The sequence below is a fragment of the Saccopteryx bilineata genome, chromosome 1 (assembly GCF_036850765.1).
Source record: "Saccopteryx bilineata isolate mSacBil1 chromosome 1, mSacBil1_pri_phased_curated, whole genome shotgun sequence".
Lineage (NCBI taxonomy): Eukaryota > Metazoa > Chordata > Mammalia > Chiroptera > Emballonuridae > Saccopteryx > Saccopteryx bilineata.
Window position 1 is genome coordinate 407,689,079 of NC_089490.1, and position 23,077 is coordinate 407,712,155.

General features: G+C 56.5%; 1 protein-coding gene and 1 non-coding gene across 3 annotated transcripts; one reads left to right on the plus strand and one right to left on the minus strand.

Annotated features, from left to right (window-relative positions):
• Positions 1-152: 152 nt before the first annotated feature.
• On the plus strand, positions 153-21,874 carry LOC136320947 (anoctamin-9-like). 2 transcript variants are annotated; one of them, XM_066254092.1, is made up of 23 exons: positions 153-276; positions 6,631-6,705; positions 6,798-6,917; positions 7,081-7,322; positions 8,466-8,512; positions 8,640-8,698; positions 8,786-8,859; positions 9,103-9,237; positions 9,492-9,588; positions 9,751-9,811; positions 9,930-10,012; positions 10,562-10,666; positions 10,755-10,919; positions 11,002-11,038; positions 11,948-12,059; positions 18,537-18,594; positions 18,679-18,776; positions 18,902-19,032; positions 19,144-19,296; positions 20,040-20,184; positions 20,738-20,839; positions 20,915-21,008; positions 21,156-21,874. In XM_066254092.1, exons 1-23 carry the CDS (start codon positions 226-228, stop codon positions 21,387-21,389), a joined length of 2,478 nt encoding a protein of 825 aa, XP_066110189.1. In that variant the 5' UTR covers positions 153-225; the 3' UTR covers positions 21,390-21,874. The 2 variants fall into 2 exon arrangements, with proteins under 2 accessions (XP_066110189.1, XP_066110190.1); XM_066254093.1 differs by having other exon boundaries at positions 7,171-7,322.
• On the minus strand, positions 5,425-5,500 carry TRNAA-UGC (transfer RNA alanine (anticodon UGC)). Its single transcript has one exon. It is a non-coding gene; the product is annotated as a tRNA-Ala (tRNA).
• Positions 21,875-23,077: the final 1,203 nt, after the last annotated feature.

Here is a 23,077-nt window from a genome sequence, read left to right on the forward strand (position 1 = left end):
AGCGCAGACGAGGGCGAAGGGACTTCGGGAAGGGTGTGCCCTCCGCCCCCACGCCGCTGGCTCCTCCCCTGTGCCAGGTGCGGCTGGCGGCTGGCTGGCGGGGCGGGGTGCAGGGACCAACGGAGGAGGCGGCGGCGGCGGGAGGCGGGAAAGGAGGAGGGGGGTGAGCGCCACCAGGAAGTCGGGCGGGACCCATCGGGCCACACTGCGGTACCTCTGGTGACCATGCACCTCTGTTGGCCGAACTCTAGGATACCACGGACTGCCAACATGCCGGTGAGTCGGCTCCTTGCGGGGTCCACGCCCACGACTCTTCCAACCGGCCCGCCAGCCGCATGTGGAAAGTGCCCATGGGGTTCCTGGAGCCCAAGTGAGGCGCCCTTGGCAGCGCCGGACAGAGCGCTCAGCAGGGATTTGCGTTCCTTCTCTGGGGTGGGACAGAGGAGGACAGTTTTCCTCGGAGAGCAGGATCCTGGTGACTCCATGGTGGGGGGTCTCAGTGGGCATGTCCACCCCCAGTCCCACACTGAGCAGCTTTGCCCTCAGCTGGCACCTGAGGGTGAGGGGGCTGTGACCCCCAGGGTGAGCTGACCTTGGGTAGGAGAGGCTCAGGGTAGCCAGCTGGGTCCTCTGCTCGCTGGGCGTCCCGCCCCAGGCAGAGGTGGGGGTAGTTGAGAGTTACTGGACTCTGATTCTGGTGGACAGAGCAGGAGGCTGTGAGGGGTCCTAGCAAGGTGGGCTGAAGAACACCCTGGGAGGACACCCCCTCTCCCCACTGCCCAGGAAGAGGTGTCAGGGCAGGGCCAGCATCTGGGCGGGCAGTCTGGAGGAACCCGCTGCACGGTGCAAGGTGGAGAGCGAAACCAGCCTCCCACGGGGCCACCCAGGGGCCTCCCAGGTGTGGGCCCACAGGCAGCCTCTCACTCCATCTCTGCCTGGGGCCTCCTGGGTCCTTCCAGAGGCAGCTCTGGATCCTGGCATCCCCAGCCCGACCCCAGGGCCCCTGCTGGCTCCTTCCTCTCATGCTGGTCAGGTCCATGCTGGGGTGGAGGACAGGCTGGGCGGGCTCAGGACCGGTGAGGAGAGAGCACCTAGCTTGCTGAGGAAGGACAATCAACCCTCTGAAGGACAGGTGCAGATGCAGACGGCTGGACCAGAGGTCCCAGCCCCAGCTGGGTCTTTGCAGCTCTTCTCCTGCTCAAATCCTTCCCAGGGCTGCCTGTCGCCCCAGCTGAAGTACAAGCTCCCCAGACACTTGAGCCGTCCTCTGTGGTCTGGCTTCTGCCAGCCGACCCCCCAGCCTCACCTCCCAGCAGCTCTGTTCTTGCTCTGTAGGCTTCTGTAAAGCTAACGTGTGGAGGACCAAGTCTCTGGGCCAAGAAATGACCAAGTCTCAGGGCTGCCGAGATCTCGATCACTGGGAGTCTAACTTCCAAGTCCTTGGAGGTGCTGAGTACTGAGTTCTGAGAAGTGCTGAGTACCTAATCCTTGGAGGTGCTGAGTACTGAGTCCTTGGATGCTGAGTACCTAATCCTTGGAGGTGCTGAGTCCTGAGTCCTGGGAGATACTGAGTACTTAATCCTTGGAGGTGCTGAGTACTGAGTCCTGGGAGGTGCTGAGAACCTAATCCTTGGAGGTGCTGAGTACTGAGTCCTGGGAGGTACTGAGTACCAAATCCTTGGAGGTGCTGAGTCCTGATTCCTGGGAGGTGCTGAGTACCTAATCCTTGGAGGTGCTGAGTCCTGAGTCCTGGGGGTGCTGAGTACCTAATCCTTGGAGATTCTGAGTACTGAGTCATTGGAGGTGCTGAGTACTGAGTCATTGGAGGTACTGAGAACTGAGTCCTTGGGGTGCTGAGTACCTAATCCTTGGCAGTGCTTGGTCCAGAGTCTCTGGACAGCAACTCCATGCTGCTCCTCAGGGCCTGTGCACACAGGTTTCCGTCTTCCAGGAGTTGCTCCTACATTTTCTCCTCTTGCCAACCTCTTGTATCACAAGGCCAAGCTCCAGGCTATACCCACTCTGCCTAGTAGGTGCCTGGTCCCTCCAGACCCCTGTGTCCACTTGCACCACACACTGCCCACGAGCAGTGCACACAGGGCAGGCCACCTCCTCAGGGAGTGTCTGGGATGGAGGGATGGATGGAGGGATGGATGGAGAGCACAGAAGGAATGATTTGACAGACGATGGGCACATCTGTACCGGGAGGGAGGGAAGGAGTGGACGGGGTCCAGACGACCTGTTTCAGAAGCTAAGCAGGCTGAGCCAGGGGGGGCATTCGCTCGGAAGAGTGGTCAGAGGGCACCTGGCTGGGCCAGCCAGGGTCGTTCGTGTGCACTGTGGTGGGGGCAGGAGTCTCCCCTCGCTGGATGATGACATGGCACCCTACTTTCGGAGCTGAGTCAGGAGGGCTCCAGGGTGTGATGTGTCCCCTAGGAATAGTGAGGGGTGACCCACATGTATCCATGTGAGGCCGGAGGGGTGTCACATGTGCGTGCTCAATGTGACCCTCCAGGCCAGGCTCAGTGGTGGTCACTTCTGCACAGCTGTGTCCCTGGTCCTGCTGGTAACTGGGAGCCAGACTGGAAGGGCTGGACGGAGGGCATTTTCCCTGCTCTGACTCTTGCTGTCCCCAGCCATGAGCAGGAGGATCTCCCGGGCCTTCAGGGTCTCTGGAAATTTCGGTGGGGACTGGAAGGACCAAAGGGACAGTTAGGCCCCCTAGAGCCAGGTGCCCAGAGTCCATCAACTAGATGCTGGTGATACACATGTCCTGTCCTGTCTGGTTGAGACTTTACCCTGTTTCCTGAGACAGAGACACTTCGGCCCTGCCCCTTTCTGAAAACTTGTCTGTGAAAGGCAGGTTTCTCCTCTGGTCCAGGATGGGGAGCAGTTTCAGGTCCTGGAAGCCACACCTGAGTGCAGGTGTCTGTGGGCTGTTGGTGGGAGGGGGGGCAGGGAGTGCCCAGGAGCCAAGGGGCAGGGAGACCACTCGGGAAGAGAGGTGATGCTCTAGGAGAGGGGGGCACAGGGCCAGGGCGGGCTCTGTGGCTGCCAGGGTTGACAGTCTCTGTGCTCAGGTGTGGGCAGCATGGAATTGCTGTCCGGAAACTGGACCAAGCACTGCCAAAGATGAGGTACTCAGCACCCCCAGGGACCCAGAACTCAGCTCTGTCTCTGTGGGACCCCAGCCTCTGACGCCGTTGCCACGGGGCTTCTCTGGTTGGAGTGATGCTTTGCTGGCTCTTGTGACTGAGCATAGGGCGCTGACCCAGCCCATCCCGGGGCCAGTAGCTCCTGCTGTGCGTGGGTAGGAGTGGGCTTTTGGAGAAGGGCTGCAGCTTTAGTGAAGCAAATAAAAAAGACACCCAGTTGAGTTTCACATTGTGTGTGTGTGTGTGTGTGTGTGTAAGCATGTCCCATGATAACAATAATTGGGACATACTTATACCAAAAGGGATCTTGTTTATCTGAAATGCAAATGTGGTTGGACAGCCTGTGGTTTACCTCGCAATCCCGGGCGGCAGACTGGCTGGAGCAGTCCAGTCAGGCTTTCTGGAAGAGGCGTGCTTGAGCTTGGCAGGAATGTGGTTGGAGAAATGACAGGCGACTAGGTGGGGGACCAGGAGGGCGAAAGTTCGGGTCGTGGGCGACAGGAGCAGGGTGTGAGGGCCGTGATCTGGGAAAGGGCTGGCCCTTTCGTGGGAAGGAGGCCATGGCAGAAGTCCAGGACCAACTGGGGCCGTGGTGGAGAAGAGGATGCCCAGACGTGCTGGCAGTTGGCGTGAGACGCGTTCTCTGATGGACACAGCCCCTAAACTGCCCACCACACCCTTATGCCTGAGATGCTGCAGGTCCCTGAACTTCTGGGGTCCTTTGCCGCCCTGGGTAACTGTCAGTGAGGACATGGGCTGGGGTCCCTGTCAGTCAGCACTGCGCAGGGCTACAGGATACAGGATCCTTTGTGGCCAACACCATCATGGCCAAGGCTGCAGGAGGTGGGTGACCTTGCCTGGGGGCAGCCGGTGTTGCCATTTTCTGGCCTTCAAGTTCCAAAGCCAGAGACCTCACCCTACCCTTCTGCTCAGGCCCCCACCCCCAGCACCCAACACGACCTGCTTTGACTGTCTGCCTCGTCCCCTAGGCCTCAGCCACCTCGTTCCCCCAGCCCAGTTGGGTCACTTTGTCTCAGCCCTCAGAGCCTGCTCACGGGGAGCACACGAGGCCCCCAGCTCCACGCCCAGCTCCCGCTCCTCCCACTCGTGCAGGGTTAGCACATCTGTCGGTGTCATAAAGAGTTATCAACACAGAGCGGGGCGCCCTGTGCCCTTTGCCCCATTTTCCCTGAAGTCAGCGCCCATTGCCTGGGGCACACTGGTCAACATGAGGAGCCTAGCATCACTGCCTCCACTTGGAGGTCATCACCTTTCCCACTGGGTCTTTTCTTGTCCTGGTCAGTGCAGGATCCTCCCGTCTGGGACTGTCCCTCTGTCCCTCCTTATCCTTGGCCATCTGCTTCTTGGGTCAGCTCAGGTCTAGAGAAAATCCCTCTGATGTTTTCTCACGCTGGGATGGGACTTGAGGTGTTTTTTGTTTTGTTTTTTTTCTTACAGAGACAGAGAGAGAGTCAGAGAGAGGGACAGATAGACAGGAACGAAGAGAGATGAGAAGCATCAATCATCAGTTTTTCATTGCGACACCTTAGTTGTTCATTGATTGCTTTCTCATATGTGCCTTGACTGGGGGGCTACAGCAGACCGAGTAACCCCTTGCTCTAGCCAGCGACCTTGGGTCCAAGCTGGTGAGCTTTGCTCAAACCAGATGAGCCCGCGCTCAAGCTGGTGACCTTGGGGTCTCGAACCTGGGTCCTCCGCATCCCAGTTTGACACTATCCACTGTGCCACCACCCGGTCAGGCAGGATTATAGGTTTTAAGGAGGGGCCCTTTGCGTCTTGGCTTACATTGGGCTGTCTGTCTTTCCTTAGGACTTTAGGAGCTTTTTGTCTATATTTCCAAAAAAACCTCTGCTGCTCACTTGCCTTGTGGGCCAGCCCCCCCCCCGCAGTCAGGTTTTTTAAAATTTTTTTATTTATTTTTATTTATTTATTTTTTTGTATCTTTCTGAAGCTGGAAACGGGGAGAGACAGTCAGACAGACTCCCGCATGCGCCCAACTGGGATCCACCCGGCACACCCACCAGGGGCGAAGCTCCGCCCACCAGGGGGCGATGCTCTGCCCCTCTGGGGCTTCACTCTGTCACGACCAGAGCCACCCCAGTGCCTGGGGCAGAGGCCAAGGAGCCATCCCCAGCGCCCGCCCGGGCCATCTTTTGCTCCAGTGGAGCCTCGGCTGCGGAGGGGAAGAGAGAGACAGAGAGGAAGGAGAGGGGGAGGGGTGGAGAAGCAGATGGACGCTTCCCCTGTGTGCCCTGGCCGGGAATCGAACCCGGGACCCCTGCATGCAAGGCCGACGCTCTACCACTGAGCCAACTGGCCAGGGCCCGCAGTCAGGTTTTAAGGAGGGGACCGCACACTATCACATCACATCCTGACGTCTAAGTGACATCACATGACCTTGACCTTCATTACCTGGGCGTGGGGGGGTGTCTGTGGAGTTTCTCCTCTGTGAAGTGACTCCTTTTTCCTCCCACACACTTCCTTAGTCACTCAGGGCAGCGCACAGCAGACAGAGGGGGGGCTCAGCCCCACCTTCCCGAGGCAGGGAGATCCAAGAGCGAGTGACATTGTTCCTGCTGTTATGTTACAAGAACCAAGGAGACTCGGGGAGAGACTTGGGGCTTTGTACTTATCCACTTCCTCCTTGGGGTGCTGCCTTCTGATGTCAGGGTCTGTGTGTCTGTCCTGGACATGTCCACAGCCGTTACTCTTGTGGGTCCTCGGTACTGTGTCCCATTGGCCCCCTGGACCCCACGTGAGGCAGCGGCCCATTTGTGTTCCTGCTGCCCAAGCTGCCACCGTGTGCGGACAGCACAGGGCTTCCATGCATCCACCTGCCAGTGGGGACAGCCCAGGGCTTCCATGCATCCACCTGCCAGTGGGGACAGCACAGGGCTTCCATGCATCCACCCGCCAGTGGGAATGTGGGCTGTTTTCACCATTTAGATGGGACGTTTGCTTCTGTGAACACCCTGTCCTTGTCTCCCAGTGTGGAAGGACCAGGCCATGGGATGTTCATATTTTCCAAGTTCACACACCAATGTGTGCACCAGAGCAACAACACGGGGGGTCCTACTGACTTTGGTGCCATCAGCCCCTTAAAATGTCCGAGACCAAATCGGTAGAAGGTGGCGCCTCCTGGTCACCTGACCTGTGTGTCCTCACCTGAGCCAGCTCCTGGTCTGTGAAATCCCCGTTTGCGTCTTGGCTTACATTGGGCTGTCTGTCTTTCCTTAGGACTTTAGGAGCTTTTTGTCTATATTTCCAAACAAACCTCTGCTGGTCACTTGCCTTGTGCCCCCCCCCCCCCCGCAGTCAGCACCCCAGGGCGACCTACTTGTTTATTGTTATCCAGCCCTCCCCCCCAGCTTGGTGTTTTAACCCCTCAGAGTCCAGGAGACACTCTCCTGTAGGAACCAGTGAAATCCATTTGTGTGCCCTCCCCCCCACCCAGGGTGAAGAGAGCCTCCAGATCGTGGTGGGGACCAAAGGGGACAGTGTACCGCTGATGGAGTTCAGCAGTTCCGAGGTGAGTCTCTGCTCGGACTGTCCCGGGCTTGACCCCTCCTGCTCTCTGATGCCTGGCTGACCTTAGCCTGAGCCTGTACCCACTTCCTGCAGACCGATTCCTCTGACCAGTCAGTGGACTACGTTCTTGTGGCCGACATTGGCACTCAGAGGAACCACAGACGGGTCTTCCAGCAAGAGCAGTTCCTCAGAGAAAGGGGCTTCCGTTACAAGGTGGGCTGGCTCTGGAGGTTGGGGGGTGACGAGTGGGTTCTGTGAAGGGTCCGGAGAGGTGGCCTATGGTCTTGTGCCTGAGGGGCAGGGGCCGGGCCAGTGACCGTGGATGGAGGGGAGGGTTCCGAGGGAGAGGAGAAAGTCCCATGTGGCCCTCCCCCAGGTGAAGGAGGACGGGAAGAAGGTGTTCTTTGGGATCCAAGCTGACGACAGCGTCTTCAACTTGTACCGCACGCTCCTCATGGAACCCAAGGGTCCAGCCCCCAGGTTGGTGCCCACCAAGCAGAGCTGCTCATTATCCAGCGGGTGTATGAAGACACTGTGCGGTCTCGACACGGTGGCAGATTCTGCAACTGGAAAACTAATGGGCCAGTCCCCCGTGGAGGACATTCCAGAAAGCACCAGGTGAGAGGCTGGCCTGCCGTCTGGCCTCCCGTCTGGCCTGGAGGATCACTGCCTATCCCGCACACACCTGGTCCAGGCAGGACAGGCTCCCAGGCATGGCCTCAGGGCTCTGTGCCACGATTTCCGTGTCTGTGAAAAGGGATAATGACAGCTTTCACCTCTCGGAGTGTTCTGAAAGTTACATGGGACTTAAAAGGTGGACAGGATTCAGAGAGGCCGAGAGGACTGTCCCAGCCATCCCTTCTGGCTCTGAACCCAAATGAGGGTCGTTACCTCTCCAGTCCAGACCCAGGACCCCTCCCTGGCCATCTGTCCCCAGCCTCTCAGGAACCTAACACCTCTCTCTCTGAGCACCTGCTTCTTCCTGCTGACCCTCCCGTTCCACAAGCTGGTCCACCTGCTATCCCCACATTGCTCCTCTGTTACCTGCCTGGCTCATCCTAGGCCCCTTTGAGCTCAGCTGGGGTCTTTCCAGTGGAGACTGGCAAAGGACACTCCCGGCACGATTTGATGAAGAGAGGGATCTTTGAGGATATGAGAGAAAGGAGGGGGCTCCTGGGGACACAGGAGAACTGGTGGATCTCGGGGATGAGTAGGGGCCCCTTGATGGGTCCTGGGAGGAGCAGGCTGGGGTGAGTGCCCTGGGGCATCCAAGGATCCACGTCTGTCAGGAGGATCTCAGGAGGAGTGTGGCTCTGCAGGAAGATGCTCAGTTGTGTCACTTCTTAGCTGTGTAGCCTTGCGCAAGTCACTCAACCTCTCTGAGCCTCTGTCGCCACACAGGCAAAACAGCTCCCAGAGATGTAAAAGTGATTCAGGTACATACAGGTGTAAGGTGTACTCTGAATGAGTGAGGGCTTTAGAAGGGAGATGTCATTGTAGGAGGGGCGTCAATCCAGGCTTCTGGGGTCCTGGGAGGAGATGGTCCTCATCCTGAAGCCACGGTTAGCTGCCCCTTGGGGGAGGATTTCAGATGGTCAAGAATGAGTCCTTAGTTAAGTCCTGTATCTGAGCTCTGGTCAGGCCGTGAGGCAAGTAGGCTGTGGGCTCTGCCAGGGTGGTATGGGGTGGGGACCTGGCCAGACGGGGGCGGCATCCACACAGGGTACATGGTGCCATCCTGAACCAGCTCTTCTGTTCCAGAATCCGAATTGTCGACTTCATGCTGAACAGAAAGACAGCAGCTGGTGGTGAGGACAGAGTGGGCAGGTGGCCAGTGCAGTGGTCCACCAGGGGGGTACTAAGGTGGGGAGAATGGGGCAGGGTCCTCCCTTCCTTCATTTTTTTCTCTGACCTCAGACTCCCTGTAACCTTTAGACACTTTCTACAATTTGATGAAGAGAGGGATCTTTGAGACCAGGTTCCCCTTGCACAAGGTGAGAAGGGGGGCTGGCTGGGGGAGGGTCTGACCTGAGGCTGGGACCCCAGGCAGGAAGCTCTTACTGTTGGTCACCTGTGCTCAGGAGGATAAAGTCCTGGAGAAGGAATGGGCCCGGTGGAGAAACATGGTCTGTGAGCAGCCCATTGATAAAATCAGGTAATACTGCCCCAAATAAATCACAGACGTGTCTGTGTGTCCCAGAGGCCCTCCTGTGCCCCCACCGACATAACTGTGCCCCCACAGACACACCTATACCCCTAGCAAACATGCGGCCGTGTCACACACTGACGTCTTCCATACAGACCCTCCGCGCCCCCCATGTGGCGTGCCCCACCCAGGCGCTTGCCCCTTGTGGTCACCCCTCGTGCGGTGGCCCTGACGGCGCCGCTGTGCCCATAGGGACTACTTTGGGGAGAAGGTGGCCCTGTACTTCGCCTGGCTGGGCTGGTACACCTACATGCTGGTGCCCGCCGCGGTAGTGGGCCTCATCGTCTTCCTGAGCGGCTTCTCCCTGTTCAGTGCCAGCCAGATCAGGTCAGGGGGCGGGCCTGTGGGGGCGTGGCCGCCAATGGGGCGGGGCGGGAAGGCTGTGGGTGGGCGGGGCCAGGCAACACCTGGGTGGGCGGGGTTATGAGAGGTTGGGGGGCGGGCCTGTGGGGCGTGGCCGCCAATGGGGCGGGGCGGGAAGGCTGTGGTGGGCGGGGCCAGCACCGGGTGGGTGGGGTTATGATAGGTTGGGGGCGGGGCGTCAGGGAAGAGCCCCACCACCGTGGTCCCCGCACCTCCAGCAAGGAGATCTGTGAAGCCGACAACATCTTCATGTGCCCACGCGGCGACCACAGTGGCCCATACCAGCGCCTCTCGGACACCTGCACCTTTGCCAAGGTTAGCCGCCCTGGAGGTCCATGGTGGCCCCTCTAGCCCTGCAGAAGGGCCGGCCAAGCCTGTCCCACCCCTGCAGAGCTGAGTGCCCCTCCCAGGAGATGATGGGGGGCGGGGGCGAGGAGAAAGAGGGCCAGCCCTAGATACTTGTGTCCCTCTTCCCAGCTCACCCACCTCTTTGACAACGAGGGCACTGTGATGTTTGCCATGTTCATGGCTGTGTGGGGTGAGTTGCTGCAGGCACCCGGGGGGACCAGCTTGAGCTCCAGGGACACTCCTGCCCCCAGGGCCCTGGGCTACCACCCCAGGGACACCTGTAACATTCCTTCGTGCTCCCACTGCAGCCACAGTGTTTCTGGAGTTCTGGAAGAGGCACCGAGCCCGTGTGGTCCTGCACTGGGACCTGTATGGGTGGGACGAGGACCAGGTGAGGTGGGGCCAGGTGACCCAGGCAGGGGCTGTTTCTTCCCGTGTGGTCCTGCATTGGGACCTGTATGGGTGGGACGAGGACCAGGTGACCCGGGCAGGGGCTGTTTCTTCCCGTGTGGTCCTGCATTGGGACCTGTATGGGTGGGACGAGGACCAGGTGAGGTGGGGCCAGGTGACCCGGGCAGGGGCTGTTTCTTCCCAGTGTCCTGGGTGGCCCAAACCTGGTTCTGCAGGGTCTAAGGCATGTATCTCTATGTCTGAGGCATACGTCCCTATAGTTGAGTCATGTCCCCGTGTCTGAGACATGTGTCCCCGTGTCTGAGACATGTGTCCCCGTGTCTGAGGCATGTGTCCCCGTGTCTGAGGCATGTGTCCCCGTGTGTGTCCCCGTGTCTAGAGGCATGTGTCCCCGTGTCTGAGACATGTGTCCCCGTGTCTGAGGCACGTGTCCCCGTGTCTGAGGCATGTGTCCCCGTGTCTGAGGCATGTGTCCCCGTGTCTGAGACACATGTCCCCGTGTCTGAGGTGTGTCCGGTGCCCTCCCCAGGAAGAAGTGGCGCTAGAGCTCATTCACTGTCCTGACTACAAGCTGCGGCGGCATTACCACTCCTACTGGAGAAACACCATCATCCTCGTCCTGACCCTGCTCATGGTACTTACTCCCGGGGAGCCTGTGGCGGGCTGGCGACCCGGCTGCTGACCGTCCTTCTGTGCCCACTGTCCTGGCTACCCTCCTGCAGATCTGCCTCATGATTGGCATGGCCCATGCCCTGGTGGTCTACCGTGTCCTGGCCGCTGCCCTCTTCAGCACTTCATCCTTGCCCTTCCTGGTGGAGCAGGTGACGACAGCTGTGGTGGTGACCGGAGCCCTGGTACACTACGTGACCATTGTCATCATGACGAAGGTGAGTGGATGGGGCAGTGAGAGTATGTGTGTGGGGTCTCCACTGAGGCCCAGAGTGAGCCCTCCTGTCTCCCCTCCCGCAGGTCAACAAGAAAGTGGCCCTGAAGCTTTGTTCCTTGGGTGAGAGCAGGGGCTCCCAGCCCTCCCTGGCTTCCAGGGGGACATGAGAAGTGGACATGGGTGGCGGTGGGCCTTTCCTGCAATCTCCATTGCCTCTCCCACCAGAGGATGGGGGCTCTTACCTGGGAGACAGGTCAGGGTTGCACTGTGTCAAAGTAGGGACAGGCCACCCCTGGCCAGATAGCTCGGTTGGTTAGAGCATTGTCCTGGTACATGAAGGTTACAGGTTTGATCCTTGCTCATGGGTTCTTTTTAAGATTTTATTTATTGATTTTACAGAGAGGGTTGGGGGAACAAGAAGTACCAACTCATAGCTGCTTCCCTTTAGTTGTTCATTGCTTGCTTGTTGTATGTACCTTGACCAGGCAAGCACAGGGTTTCCAACTGGAGACCTCAGCATTTCAGGTTGACACTTTAACCACTGCATCACCACAAGTCAGGCTAATAAATAATTTTTTTCTTTTTTCTTTTAGCAAGAGAGGGAAAGAGAGAGAGAGAGAGAAAATGAGAGAGACAGACAATGACAAACAGAAAGGGAGAAAGATGAGAAGCATCAATCCTTCACTGTGGCACCTTAGTTGTTCATTGATTGCTTTCTCATATGTGCCCTGACCCTGGGGCTCCAGCTGATCCAGTGACTCCTTGATCAAGCCAGCAACCTTAGGCTTCAAGCTAGTGACCTTTGGGTATCAGCCAGTGACCGTAGGGTCATCTCTATGATCTCACGCTCAAGCCAGTGACCTCAGGGTTTCGAACCAGGATCCTCAAAGTCCCATGCTGATGCTCTAGTCAGTGCCTGGTCAGGCTGAAGAAAATATTCTTTAATTACAAAAAAAGGTAGAGGGACAGGCTGAGCGGGGGTGTTGTGGGGCGAAGGACAGGTGAGGGACAGCCTGTGTGTGTTCCCAGAGGAGCCCAGGACCTTCTCGGAGCACGAGAGCAAGTTCACCATCAAGTTCTTCACCCTGCAGTTCTTCGCACACTTCTCCTCGCTCATCTACATCGCCTTCATCCTGGGCAGGTGAGGGCCTCTCTCCACCGCATCTCCCCTCTAGAAATGGCAGTGCCTGCTCTTCTCAGGGTTTTATTTTTATTTTTTTGTATTTTTCTGAAGTAAGAAGTGAGGAGGCAGAGAGACAGACTCTCCCATTCGCCTGACTAGGATCCACCTGGCATATCTACTAGTGGATGATGTTCTGCCCATCTGGGGCATTGCTCTGTTGCAACCAGAGCCATTCTAGCACCTGAGGTGGAGGCCATGGAGCCATCCTCAGTGCCCAGGCCAACTTAGCTCCAATGGAGACTTGGCAGCAGGAGGGGAAGAGAGAGAAAAAGAGAAAGGAGAGGGGGAGGGTGAGCCTAGGACTTCCACACGCCAGGCCGATGCTCTACCACGAGCCAACTGGCCAGGGACTCTATTCAGTTTTAAACGTATCTCACACTCAGAAGAAGGGGAAACCCAGTGTAGAAATGTGTGGAGGTTGGCCCTGGCCGGTTGGCTCATTGGTAGAGCATCAACCCGGCATGTGGAAGTCCCAGGTTCGATTTCTGGTCAGGGCACACATGAGAAGCGGCCATCTGCTTTTCTTCCCCTCCCTCTCTGCCTTCTCTCTCTCTTCTCCTCCCACAGCCATGGTTTGCATTTGTGTTGGTCCCCGGGCACTGAGGATGCTCCGTGGAGCCTCTGCCTCAGGATCTAAAAAGAGCTCGGTTGGGAGCCTGGCCCCAGATGGGCAGAGCATCGGCCCCAGACAGAGGTTGACAGGTGGATCCCAGTCGGGGTGTGTGCGGAAGTCTGTCTATCTCCCCTTCTCTCACTTACAATAAAAAAAGAAAAGAAGAAAGAAATGTGTGGAGGAAGCCTACAGCTTCCTGCAACCCTGTGGTCCCTGTGGTCCCGCCCCGAGGTGCCACCATCACCGCCCGTGGGTCTCACCAGACTTTCACACACTTACATGCCCATGTGGACATATGTGGTCCTGTCCTGTAAATAACTATCACTTTCTACACTGGAAACATGCTGGGGGCCACGTCCAGGTCTGCCTCGGTGGGGATGCGTCGGTCACCTCTGCACTGTGCGTGCTCTTTGTGGGGGGCTGGCACCTGTTTCCCCACGTGAGCGGGTGCAGGTTTGACTCATTCCTCGTTACAAGCCTCAGAGATAAAGCTGCAATGAGCAGGCCGTGTACCTCGTGCATAGACTTCCCCTCACCTTCATTAGCGCAGTGAACATTTTTGGTTCGATCAATATATACTCTTTAGCAGGGGTCCCCAAACTACAGCCCGCGGGCCACATGCGGCCCCCTGAGGCCATTTATCCGGCCCCCGCCACACTTCCGGAAGGGGCACCTCTTTCATTGGTGGTCAGTGAGAGGAGCATAGTTCCCATTGAAATACTGGTCAGTTGGTTGATTTAAATTTACTTGTTCTTTATTTTATTTTATTTTTTTATTTATTTATTTTTTTATTTTTTGTATTTTTCTGAAGCTGGAAACAGGGAGAGACAGTCAGACAGACTCCCGCATGCGCCCGACCGGGATCCACCCGGCACGCCCACCAGGGGCGACGCTCTGCCCACCAGGGGGCGATGCTCTGCCCCTCCAGGGCGTCGCTCTGCCACAACCAGAGCCACTCTAGCGCCTGGGGCAGAGGCCAAGGAGCCATCCCCAGCGCCCGGGCCATCTTTGCTCCAATGGAGCCTTGGCTGCAGGAGGGGAAGAGAGAGACAGAGAGGAAGGAGGGGGTGGGGGTGGAGAAGCAAATGGGCGCTTCTCCTATGTGCCCTGGCCGGGAATCGAACCCGGGTCCCCCGCGCGCCAGGCCGACGCTCTACCTCTGAGCCAACCGGCCAGGGCCTTGTTCTTTATTTTAAATATTGTATTTGTTCCCGTTTTGTTTTTTTTACTTTAAAATAAGATCTGTGCAGTGTGCATAGGGATTTGTTCATAGTTTTTTTTTATACTCTGGCCCTCCAATGATCTGAGGGACAGTGAACTGGCCCCCTGTGTAAAAAGTTTGGGGACCCCTGCTTTTTAGTCTTTTCTGAAGAATACCATTGCCCTATTTGTTCTGTGTTGTTTGTTTCTTTTAAAAAATTATTCTGTTTACTTTAGAGAGAGTAAGGGAGAGAGACAGAAACATCCATTTGTTCCTGTATGTTCCTTGGCCAGAGATCAAACTGGCAACTGGCAACCTTTGTGTATTTGTAAGATGCTCTAATCAACAGAGGTATCCAGCCAGGGCTATTCTGTGTTTGAAATTGTATAAGATACACACATGTTGCCAATTGATCCCAAACTCTCTGCCAGAGCTTGCTTGCTTTATTTATTTATTTATTTATTTATTTATTTATTTATTTATTTTACAGAGACAGAGAGAGTCAGAGAGAGGGATAGATAGGGACAGACAGACAGGAAGGGATAGAGATGAGAAGCATCAATCATCAGTTTTTTGTTGCAACACCTTAGTTGTTCATTGATTGCTTTCTCATATGTGTCTTGACCGCGGGGCTACAGCAGACTGAGTAACCCCTTGCTCAAGCCAACGACCTTGGGTCCAGGCTGGTGAGCTTTACTCAAACCAGATGAGCCCGCGCTCAAGCTGGTGACCTTGGGGTTTCGAACCTGGGTCCTCTGCATCCCTGTCCGACTCTCTATCCACTGTGCCACCGCCCGGTCAGGCTCTCTGCCAGAGCTTTAAGACACCCCAGCTTCTCTAGAATGTTCAAAGACATCTGGTATGCCACCTGGCATCCATACCCTCCCGTTGGGGTTGTTAATGGCCCTTCCATCTATGCAGAACCCCAAGTTCGCAGGGGTTTCCTGGAGGGGGAAGGTGGGCATGTGATGGGCTTTGCTCGTGAGTGGCTCTGGACGCAGACCTGTAAGTTGCCACCCTTCCCTGGGACTGGAGGTTCTTGTCGCTGGCTCCCTTCCCTGGGTCCCTCCCATTGCACTTGTGGCTGGATGTCTTCTCCTGTCCCCAAGCTTCCAAATTTTTCAGCTGTGTGTCTGGTGGGTATTTTTCTCACAAAGTGCTTCAGTCATCAGTTCCTCTGCCTCGCCGGCTTTTATGTCTCTACTGACGATCTTCACCGTCACCCTGGTGCTGTCACCTTTCTTTCAAAGAACCCTCTCACTGTCACATTCTGGTCCTCCCCCCCCCCCTGCTCCCCACCTGCTGCTCCCTCCCAGTGCGGGCTGCTCCACTCCTGGCTGCCGCCTTTTCCTCTGCCCCCAAAGTATATATCAGTGTGGCCCTAGTGCCCATATTTGTGACCTTAGTCACCATCACAAGCACCAGTGTTGCATCATTTACCTCTGCTCTGTCTTCTGCAGTTCTGTTTTGGACGTTGGATCTCCTGAATAGACCATCTAATAATTCTTTTTTCCCCCCATTTTTGTTCCAACCTCTGGGAGTTTTTCTCACTGTTTCCCAACCCTGCCACTGGGCGTTCCACTTCCGTCCCTGCCCTGAGTTCAGCGTGCTCCTTTTGACGCCTGCAGGCTCTACAAGACCTCTCTCCTCCTGCCGCCTGCACACCAGCCTGCTCCTGTCTGAGGACGGGGCCTCTTTCTTTCCCTCCACAGGCCATCAGTTCTGTTCCTTCTGGGTTTCTTTCACGCTCTTTTGCTGGTGAGTTGCTGGTTTTGTTAGGGACTTTCCTTAGATGGCTTTGATTCCCGGCCAGCTGTCTGTAATTGAGAAAGACGTGTGCCAGTGGCTTTGTTCTGGGTCATGTGTCTCTGTCAATCTCTGGAGGGGAATCCCCGGTTTCCTGCCTGGAGGAGGAAAGACACTTGTCTGTGAGCTGGGAGCCCAGCTGGGGAAGGGACAGTGAGGGGGCTCACTGTCCATTGGCCCAACCCAACGATCTGAGTGTTTGGTTGTTCAGTCCTCTTAGAAGCGAGTCTGTCTTCCTGGCAGGAGATCAGGGCTTGGAAAGGAGGCCTGGGTGGCACCCCAGTCTACCAGAAGTGGGCTCTCAAGTCCTGGGGTGTTCTGAGCTGCCAGGCAGCACTGGGTTGCTGCTGAGATGTTTGGCCTGCAGGCTCAGGTCCAGCTTGTTGTCTTGAGTGGGCTGCAGGCCTCTGCTTTCCCTTCACCTGCACGGTGATGCCTGGTAGAGGGTGTCAGCAGCGGGCCATTTTGGTTGACAGGTAGGAGTGCACACTTAAATTCAAGTAGATATAGCTATAGCAGTGGTTCTCAAACTTTTTGAAGTTGGGGCGCATTTAAAATCCTACAAATAATTGTAGGCACACTATATACAAATTTCTGAGAAATATGTTATAATAATTAAGTCAAATAGTAAAGAAAAAATATAAAGTCTAAGCCTGCTTTTATGGTAATTAAACGAAATAAATACGACAAAATTAAATTTATTCTGACATTAAAAAGCATTTTTATGTTACATTTTATGAGTTATGCTTTTTAGAATTCATAAAAAAGAGGGATTAAAAATTTAAAAATGACAAAAAAGTTATATTTTTATGTATATAGATATATTCTTAATAAGATTTAGTAAATTCGGCAGGTCCCGGCATGAATGTCTTCAGTTTTTTCATTCTTGTGTTTATGAAAAACATGAGCTTGATATGTCCTAGCGATTTCTTCAATGTTTGGGCATCTGTTTGAAAGGCAAACTCTCATTTCCTCATCAATACATTGAAGAAATCCTCTGTTTCTACTCTTGTATTGAGTGCAGAAAACCCCCACCATACATATCATCTTAACTTTACCCCAAACAAAGGATAGAAGAAACTTGCCTCCAGTCTTTCCAGGGAACATGGGGGGTAGTGTAAACAATCCAGCACCACAGCTTAACAGCCTTTTGCAACCTAATCAGGCAAGTGAGGTGGGGAGTTGGGCAGAATGTCAGCTTACAGCCAATTCCCCACACCTCTGTCCCCCCAAAATCTAAACTACAAAAACCCTGTTAGTTTTTTGGTCCCCAACAGGCACATATTTCTCTGGAATACTATAAGGCGCACCTGGAAATCTTCTAAGGCACACCAGTGTGCCCTGGCGCACACTTTGAGAACCACTGAGCTATATATAGTGACCTCTAAAAATGTCATGCTCACTGACATGGTGTCTGCTGGTGCAAACTTTATCTTCAGTTGATGGGCAAAGTTTTTTTAAAAGTGCCTTTTTAAATAAAATGATTAGTGAGAGTCTTGCATCTTTCCAGATATATTTTTTCTTTTTTCTTCTTCTTGTTCTTTTTTAAAAAAATTTTTTTAAGATTGTATATATTGGTTTTACCTAGAGCCGAGAGAGAGAAAGGGATGTGGGAGGTGCAGGAAACATCAACTCTTAGTAGTTGGTTCTCGTGTGTGCCTTGACCGGGCACACCCGGGGTTTTGAACCAGCGACCTCAGCATTCCAGGTCGGCGCTTTATCCACTGCGCCGCCACAGGTCAGGCTTTTTCTTCTTTTTTACATCCTCACAGATATTTACTGACCATTGTATTTCTTTTCCTATAAATTGTTCAAATCGTCCCAGCATCGTTATTGGTTATTGTAGCATCAGAGTCAGGTGGAGTCTCTTCTTCTTGATTGTATTGGTTTCTTAAAGTCATTGTATATTGTAGGCCCTGGCCGGTTGGCTCAGTGGTAGAGCGTCGGCCTGGCATGCAGGCCAGGGCACACAGGAGAAGCGCCCATCTGCTTCTCCACCCCTCCCCCTCTTCTTCCTCTCTGTCTCTCTTCCCCTCCCACAGCCGCAGAGCAGCCAAGGCTCCACTGGAGCAAAGCTGGCCCGGGCACTGGGGATGGCTCCGTGGCCTCTGCCTCAGGCGCTAAAGTAGCTCTGGTCGCAACATAGCCACGCCCCGGATGGGCAGAGCATCACCCCCTAGTGGGCATGCCGGGTGGATCCCGGTCAGGCGCATGCGGGAGTCTGTCTGACTTGCCTCCCAGTTTCCAACTTCAGAAAAATACAAAAAAAAATCATTGTATATTGTACTTTGCATCCGATTTGACCATTTATTTCTTGCACAGCTCTGTTTTTCCTGTAGTTTCTAATTGCCTTTTCTTTTCCTGTGTACATTTACCATATCAAGTATGACCAGTCTCTCTCTATCATATTGTCTATTGCATGGATTCTCTTTTCTCCCAGAGACCTTTCTTGGGAGCCCTACACCCTCCCTGCACTGGGTGGGTGCCTGGCTGAGCCTCCTATTATAATAGCTCAGTGTCTCTCAACCACAATTCCATGGCCCAGTCTGCCAGAAATTTCACCCTGGTCCATGAAAGACTTAACCACCCTGATGCTGTATGAAGATTATAAACCCAATGATCTTAGTCGAATTCACTTATGCTCAGGGTGATTTCTATCTTAGGGTTCCCCAAAATGATACTCCTATTTTTACCAGTCCCCAAGGGTAAGATGGTTGAAAGCCGCTGGTGTAGCTGCCCTCTCCGAAAGTTTCATCTCTGGCCCACCCCCTCCAGTTAGAGACAGGTGCTGCCCTCAGCCTCGCTGTCCTTCTAGGATCAACGGTCACCCTGGGAAGTCTGTGCGCCTGGCGGGCTTGTGGAAGCTGGAGGAGGTCAGTCGGTCCTGGACGCCCTGCTGCCGTGTCCCTCACCTGTCCTCGTTCCGGGCCTGACCCCCCCTCCCTGCCTGCCCACAGTGCCATCTCAGCGGCTGCATGATGGACCTGTTTGTGCAAATGGCCATCATCATGGGTCTGAAACAGACCCTCAGCAACTGCGTGGAGTACCTGAAACCGTGAGGACCTGTCCTTCCTGGGGCCCCGTCCTCCGCCCCGTCTCCCGGAGCCAGTAGCTCCCAGGGGCCCTCCCCCCACCCCCCGCAACGCTCCCCGTTCCCCACCCGATTCTCCTCTCCACCAGGTGGCTGAGCCACAAGTGGCGTTCAAAGTGGGGCAGTGTATCCGAGGACCCCGAGCTGGGGCACTGGCAGCGTAACTACCTCCTGAACCCTGTCAACCCCTTCAGCCTGTTTGACGAGTTCATGGAGATGAGTGCGTGGGTGGGAGCTGGGGCTCGGGGGTGAGTGTGGGCGCTCGGGGACCGGCGTGGGAAGGAGCTGGGGCTGGGGCGCGGGAGCTCAGGGTGACGCGCCCTCCGCGCAGTGATCCAGTATGGCTTCACCACCATCTTCGTGGCCGCCTTCCCGCTGGCCCCGTTGCTCGCGCTCTTCAGCAACCTTGTGGAGATCCGCCTGGACGCCATCAAGATGGTCAAGCTGCAGCGTCGCCTGGTACCACGCAAGGCCAAGGACATCGGTCAGGATCCAACGGGGTTGCTGCGCAGGGTGGGGCGCTCACCCTGGGGCAGGGACCGCAAGGAGTGCCGGGACCAAGCTTATCCCCCTCTGTCCACAAACAGTCTTCCAGGCTTTCCCGGGATTGGCTAAGATGGGGGTCTGGCAAGGGGGTGTTCAGCCCACAGGAAGAGGCACAGCTGGCACCCACTGCTCAGGCCGCTCCCTCCCATCCTGGGATCTGACTGAAGGGCCTGGAGCTTCCTTGGGGGGCCCAAGCAGAGTGATTGGCCTCTGAGAACAGGGAGCTGATGGAGGGAGGGGCCCCCATCAGTGCAGGTGGCCTCAGTCACCCAGACTGGCCTCACTGAGGCAGGCAGGTGTCAGGGACAGCTGGAGTGCTGGACGTGGGCAGAGGGGGGAAGCTCTGTGAGGAGGCCCCAGATTGGGCCCAGGTGGAGGGGTGCCACCCTGGAGTGGGACCCAGGAGGTGGAGCAGGCTTGTGGCAGCTGAGGGGTTCAGACATACAGGAGGGGTGGGGAGACCCGAGCCCCTCCCGTCTCAGTGGAGGACAAGGGGGTCAGAGAGTGGAGGCTGAGCTCTGGGGGCCTGGTCAGCTCTGCTCATCAGTGGCCTGGCCCCGTGGTTGCAATGGGGTGCCATTCGCTCTCGGCCTCGAGGGAGGGACGGGTGGAGGCGGGTGGGCTGCACCAGTGGTCATGGCTCGAGTAACCAGATGCCACCCCCTGACTGCTGTGACCCAGGGACCTGGCTGCAGCTTCTGGAGACCATTGGCGTGCTGGCGGTCATTGCCAATGGGATGGTCATAGCCTTCACATCTGAGTTCATCCCCAGGACGGTGTACAAGTACCGCTACGGACCATGCCGAGAGGCCCACGCTACAGTCGAGTAAGGGTGGCTGCCACAGAGCTCCTGGGGGGAGCCTCCAGCTGTCCAGAGACCCCTGGGAAAACTGGCCCAGCCACCCCCCAGCAAGGGGAGCCCCGGGGAAGAGCCTGATGCTGCCAATATTGCCTCTCGCACTGACCTGCAGACCCCGGCTGGAGCCGGGAGTGCTGACTGGGCCCCCAGTGGGGGTTAGGTCCCAGAACCAGGTTCTGAGCAGGAACTGAACACCTGCTCTCCAAAAGTCAGACCCTCTGTGGTCTGCTCCGGCACAGGAGGGCAGAGCAATGTCCTGATCCAGCCCCTCCAGCCTCTAAGGGGGTTCCCCTCTAAGGCTCCCCTCAGCCCTGCAGGGGAGGCAGTTGGTTGTGGCACACCGAGTCCGTACTGCTTGTCCCAGAGGTCCCCCTCCCACATAAGGGAATAGAGGAGGAGGTCTGCCCTGCGCCCCACCCTGATGACCCCACCAGACAGGACTAAGCAGCAAGGAAGCACTGTAGAGACCTGAAGAGGCCACAACCGTAACCCCCCTACCCCCATCTCCTCTCTCCACCAGCTGTCTCACCGGCTACATCAACCACAGTCTGTCCGTGTTTCACACCAAGGACTTCCAGTACCCTGTCAAGATCAAGGACTCAGAGAATGTCACTGAATGCAGGTTCGGACCTCCTCCCACCCCCATGAGTGCCCTCTGAACTCCTGACCCCTGACCTTAGGTCCTTCCCCACCCCAGGTACCGGGACTACCGCAACTCTCAGGACTACAACTTCTCAGAACAGTTCTGGGTCCTCCTGGCCATCCGTCTGGCCTTCCTCATCCTCTTTGAGGTGGGCCAGCCCTGGGGGGCCCTCCTCCCTCCCTGCCTGGGCCCCCAGTGGGGGTTAGGTCCCAGAGTGGGTCCCAGTGGGGGTTAGGTCCCAGAGTGGGTCCCAGCCTGCTTGAGCTCCCCACTGAGCCCCTGTCCCCACCCCCAGCACGTGGCGTTGTGCATCAAGCTCGTGGCTGCCTGGTTCGTGCCTGATGTCCCTCAGTCCGTGAAGAACAATGTTCTGCAGGGCAAGTATGATGATCTGAAGGGCAAGTACGAGATGCTTCAGAAGAAGTTGAATGGGGGACCAAGGCTGCAGTGTGGGATGGGCCTGGGTCCCAGGACCCCTGCCAACTTCACTCCTACCTCCAGGACCATTCCCAAGAGCACAGAGGTGTGAGGGACCCAGAGCTCTTGCTGGTGCCAAAAGCAGAGACTCAAAGAGTCGCCACTGTGACTGCCCATCCTGCCCAGGGCTGTGTGTGTGCACGGGGGCGGGGGTGTGAGAGGCTCACCTATAAGTGGGTGTATGTGGGGGTTCACAGGAGGCCTGTATATATGTGGGGTTCTGGGAGGCCCGTGTATAGGAGGGGCGTCGGGAGGTCTGTGTATACGAGGGGTCCTGGGAGGCCTGTTCCATCCGTAGGTCTCAGGTTTGGCACAACCCTGACTTGAACTCAGTGACCACTGCCACTCATACAACTGGGAGGTGAGGGGCTTCTTATGCAGTCACAGCCCAGGAAAACCAGCTGTTCCTGGGCCTTCCTCTGACTTCTGGGCCCCATCCTGGCCCAACCCATCCTTGCTGGTCAGGGGCCCCTGACCCCACCTCTTTGGCTTACATGGGCCAGCAGAACTTTTAATAATAAAATAAAACCTCTTTGTGTCAACTTTTTGGCTTTGGTGGATTGTGTCTGCTTTCAAGGCTAGGAGGGAAACTGAGGCCCAATGAGGAAAGGTCTAGATTTGGCAGGGAGCCTCCTGGCCCTTCTCCTTCGAGTTTCCATGAGCTTCCATGGAGGGGCCCTTACTGAGACGTCCTACCCTTCCTGCACCTGGGGTTTAGGGGCTGGAGTCAAGGCAGGCTTCCTGGAGGAAGAGGAAAAGCTAGGGAGGAGTAGCAGAACCACAGAAGGTGCCCCTACAGAAGGATGGTGGAGTCTCCAAGGAGTCCCTCCCCAGCTCCGATGTTTTCAGGGCTGGTTGGGCTGGTTTGACCTGTGCCCCCAGGCCTGGCCACGGGCCTCCTGAGCGCCAGTTTTTTTTTTGTTTGTTTGTTTGTTTTGTATTTTTCTGAAGCTGGAAACGGGGAGAGACAGTCAGACAGACTTCCGCATGCGCCGGACCGGGATCCACCCGGCACACCCACCAGGGGCGACGCTCTGCCCACCAGGGGGCGATGCTCTGCCCCTCCGGGGCATCGCTCTGTTGCAACCAAAGCCACTCTAGCGCCTGGGGCAGAGCCCAAGGAGCCATCCCCAGCACCCGGGCCATCTTTGCTTCAATGGAGCCTTGGCTGCGGGAGGGGAAGAGAGAGACAGAGAGGAAGGAGGGGGAAGTGGAGAAGCAGATGGGCGCTTCTCCTGTGTGCCCTGGCCGGGAATCGAACCCGGGACTCCTGCACGCCAGGCCGACGCTCTACCACTGAGCCAGCCAGCCAGGGCCCTGAGTGCCAGTTTTGTGCTACAGCCATGGGCACCAAGCGGGACACTTGTGTCGGTCCTCGGTGCAGTGTGTGGGCGGGTCTGCACCTGTTGCCGCCGCTGGGGCTGTCGCTGCTGAGCACCTGGCCTAGGTGAGCCGCCCCGCCCCTCGGTCGCGCGCTCCCCGGGTCTTGGCAGCAGATGAGTGGCAGTCACAGCTCAGGCCCACGGGGGTGAGTGGAGGTCGCCGACTCCCAGAAGTAGGGACCAGGCCTCTTGCCTCCGGATCAGGAGAGCCCCTTGACCCGAGGAGCCCGTGACCGGGCTCGGTCCCTCAGGAAGTGGCCTAGAGCCGGGCTGGCTGCCCCCGTCGCCCGGAAGCCCAAGACCGTCAGCGAACCAGCAGCTTGGGCCTCCTCGCTCCGCCCGACGCGAGCAGTGACTT

Excerpts from the sequence above, each read along its gene's own strand:
- LOC136320947 (XM_066254092.1), top strand. The coding sequence starts at position 226 with ATGCACCTCTGTTGGCCGAACTCTAGGATACCACGGACTGCCAACATG. Across the intron at positions 8,513-8,639 it reads CAGAAAGACAGCAGCTGGTG|ACACTTTCTACAATTTGATG; the intron begins GTGAGGACAGAG and ends TGTAACCTTTAG. Across the intron at positions 19,033-19,143 it reads TGACGAGTTCATGGAGATGA|TGATCCAGTATGGCTTCACC; the intron begins GTGCGTGGGTGG and ends CCCTCCGCGCAG.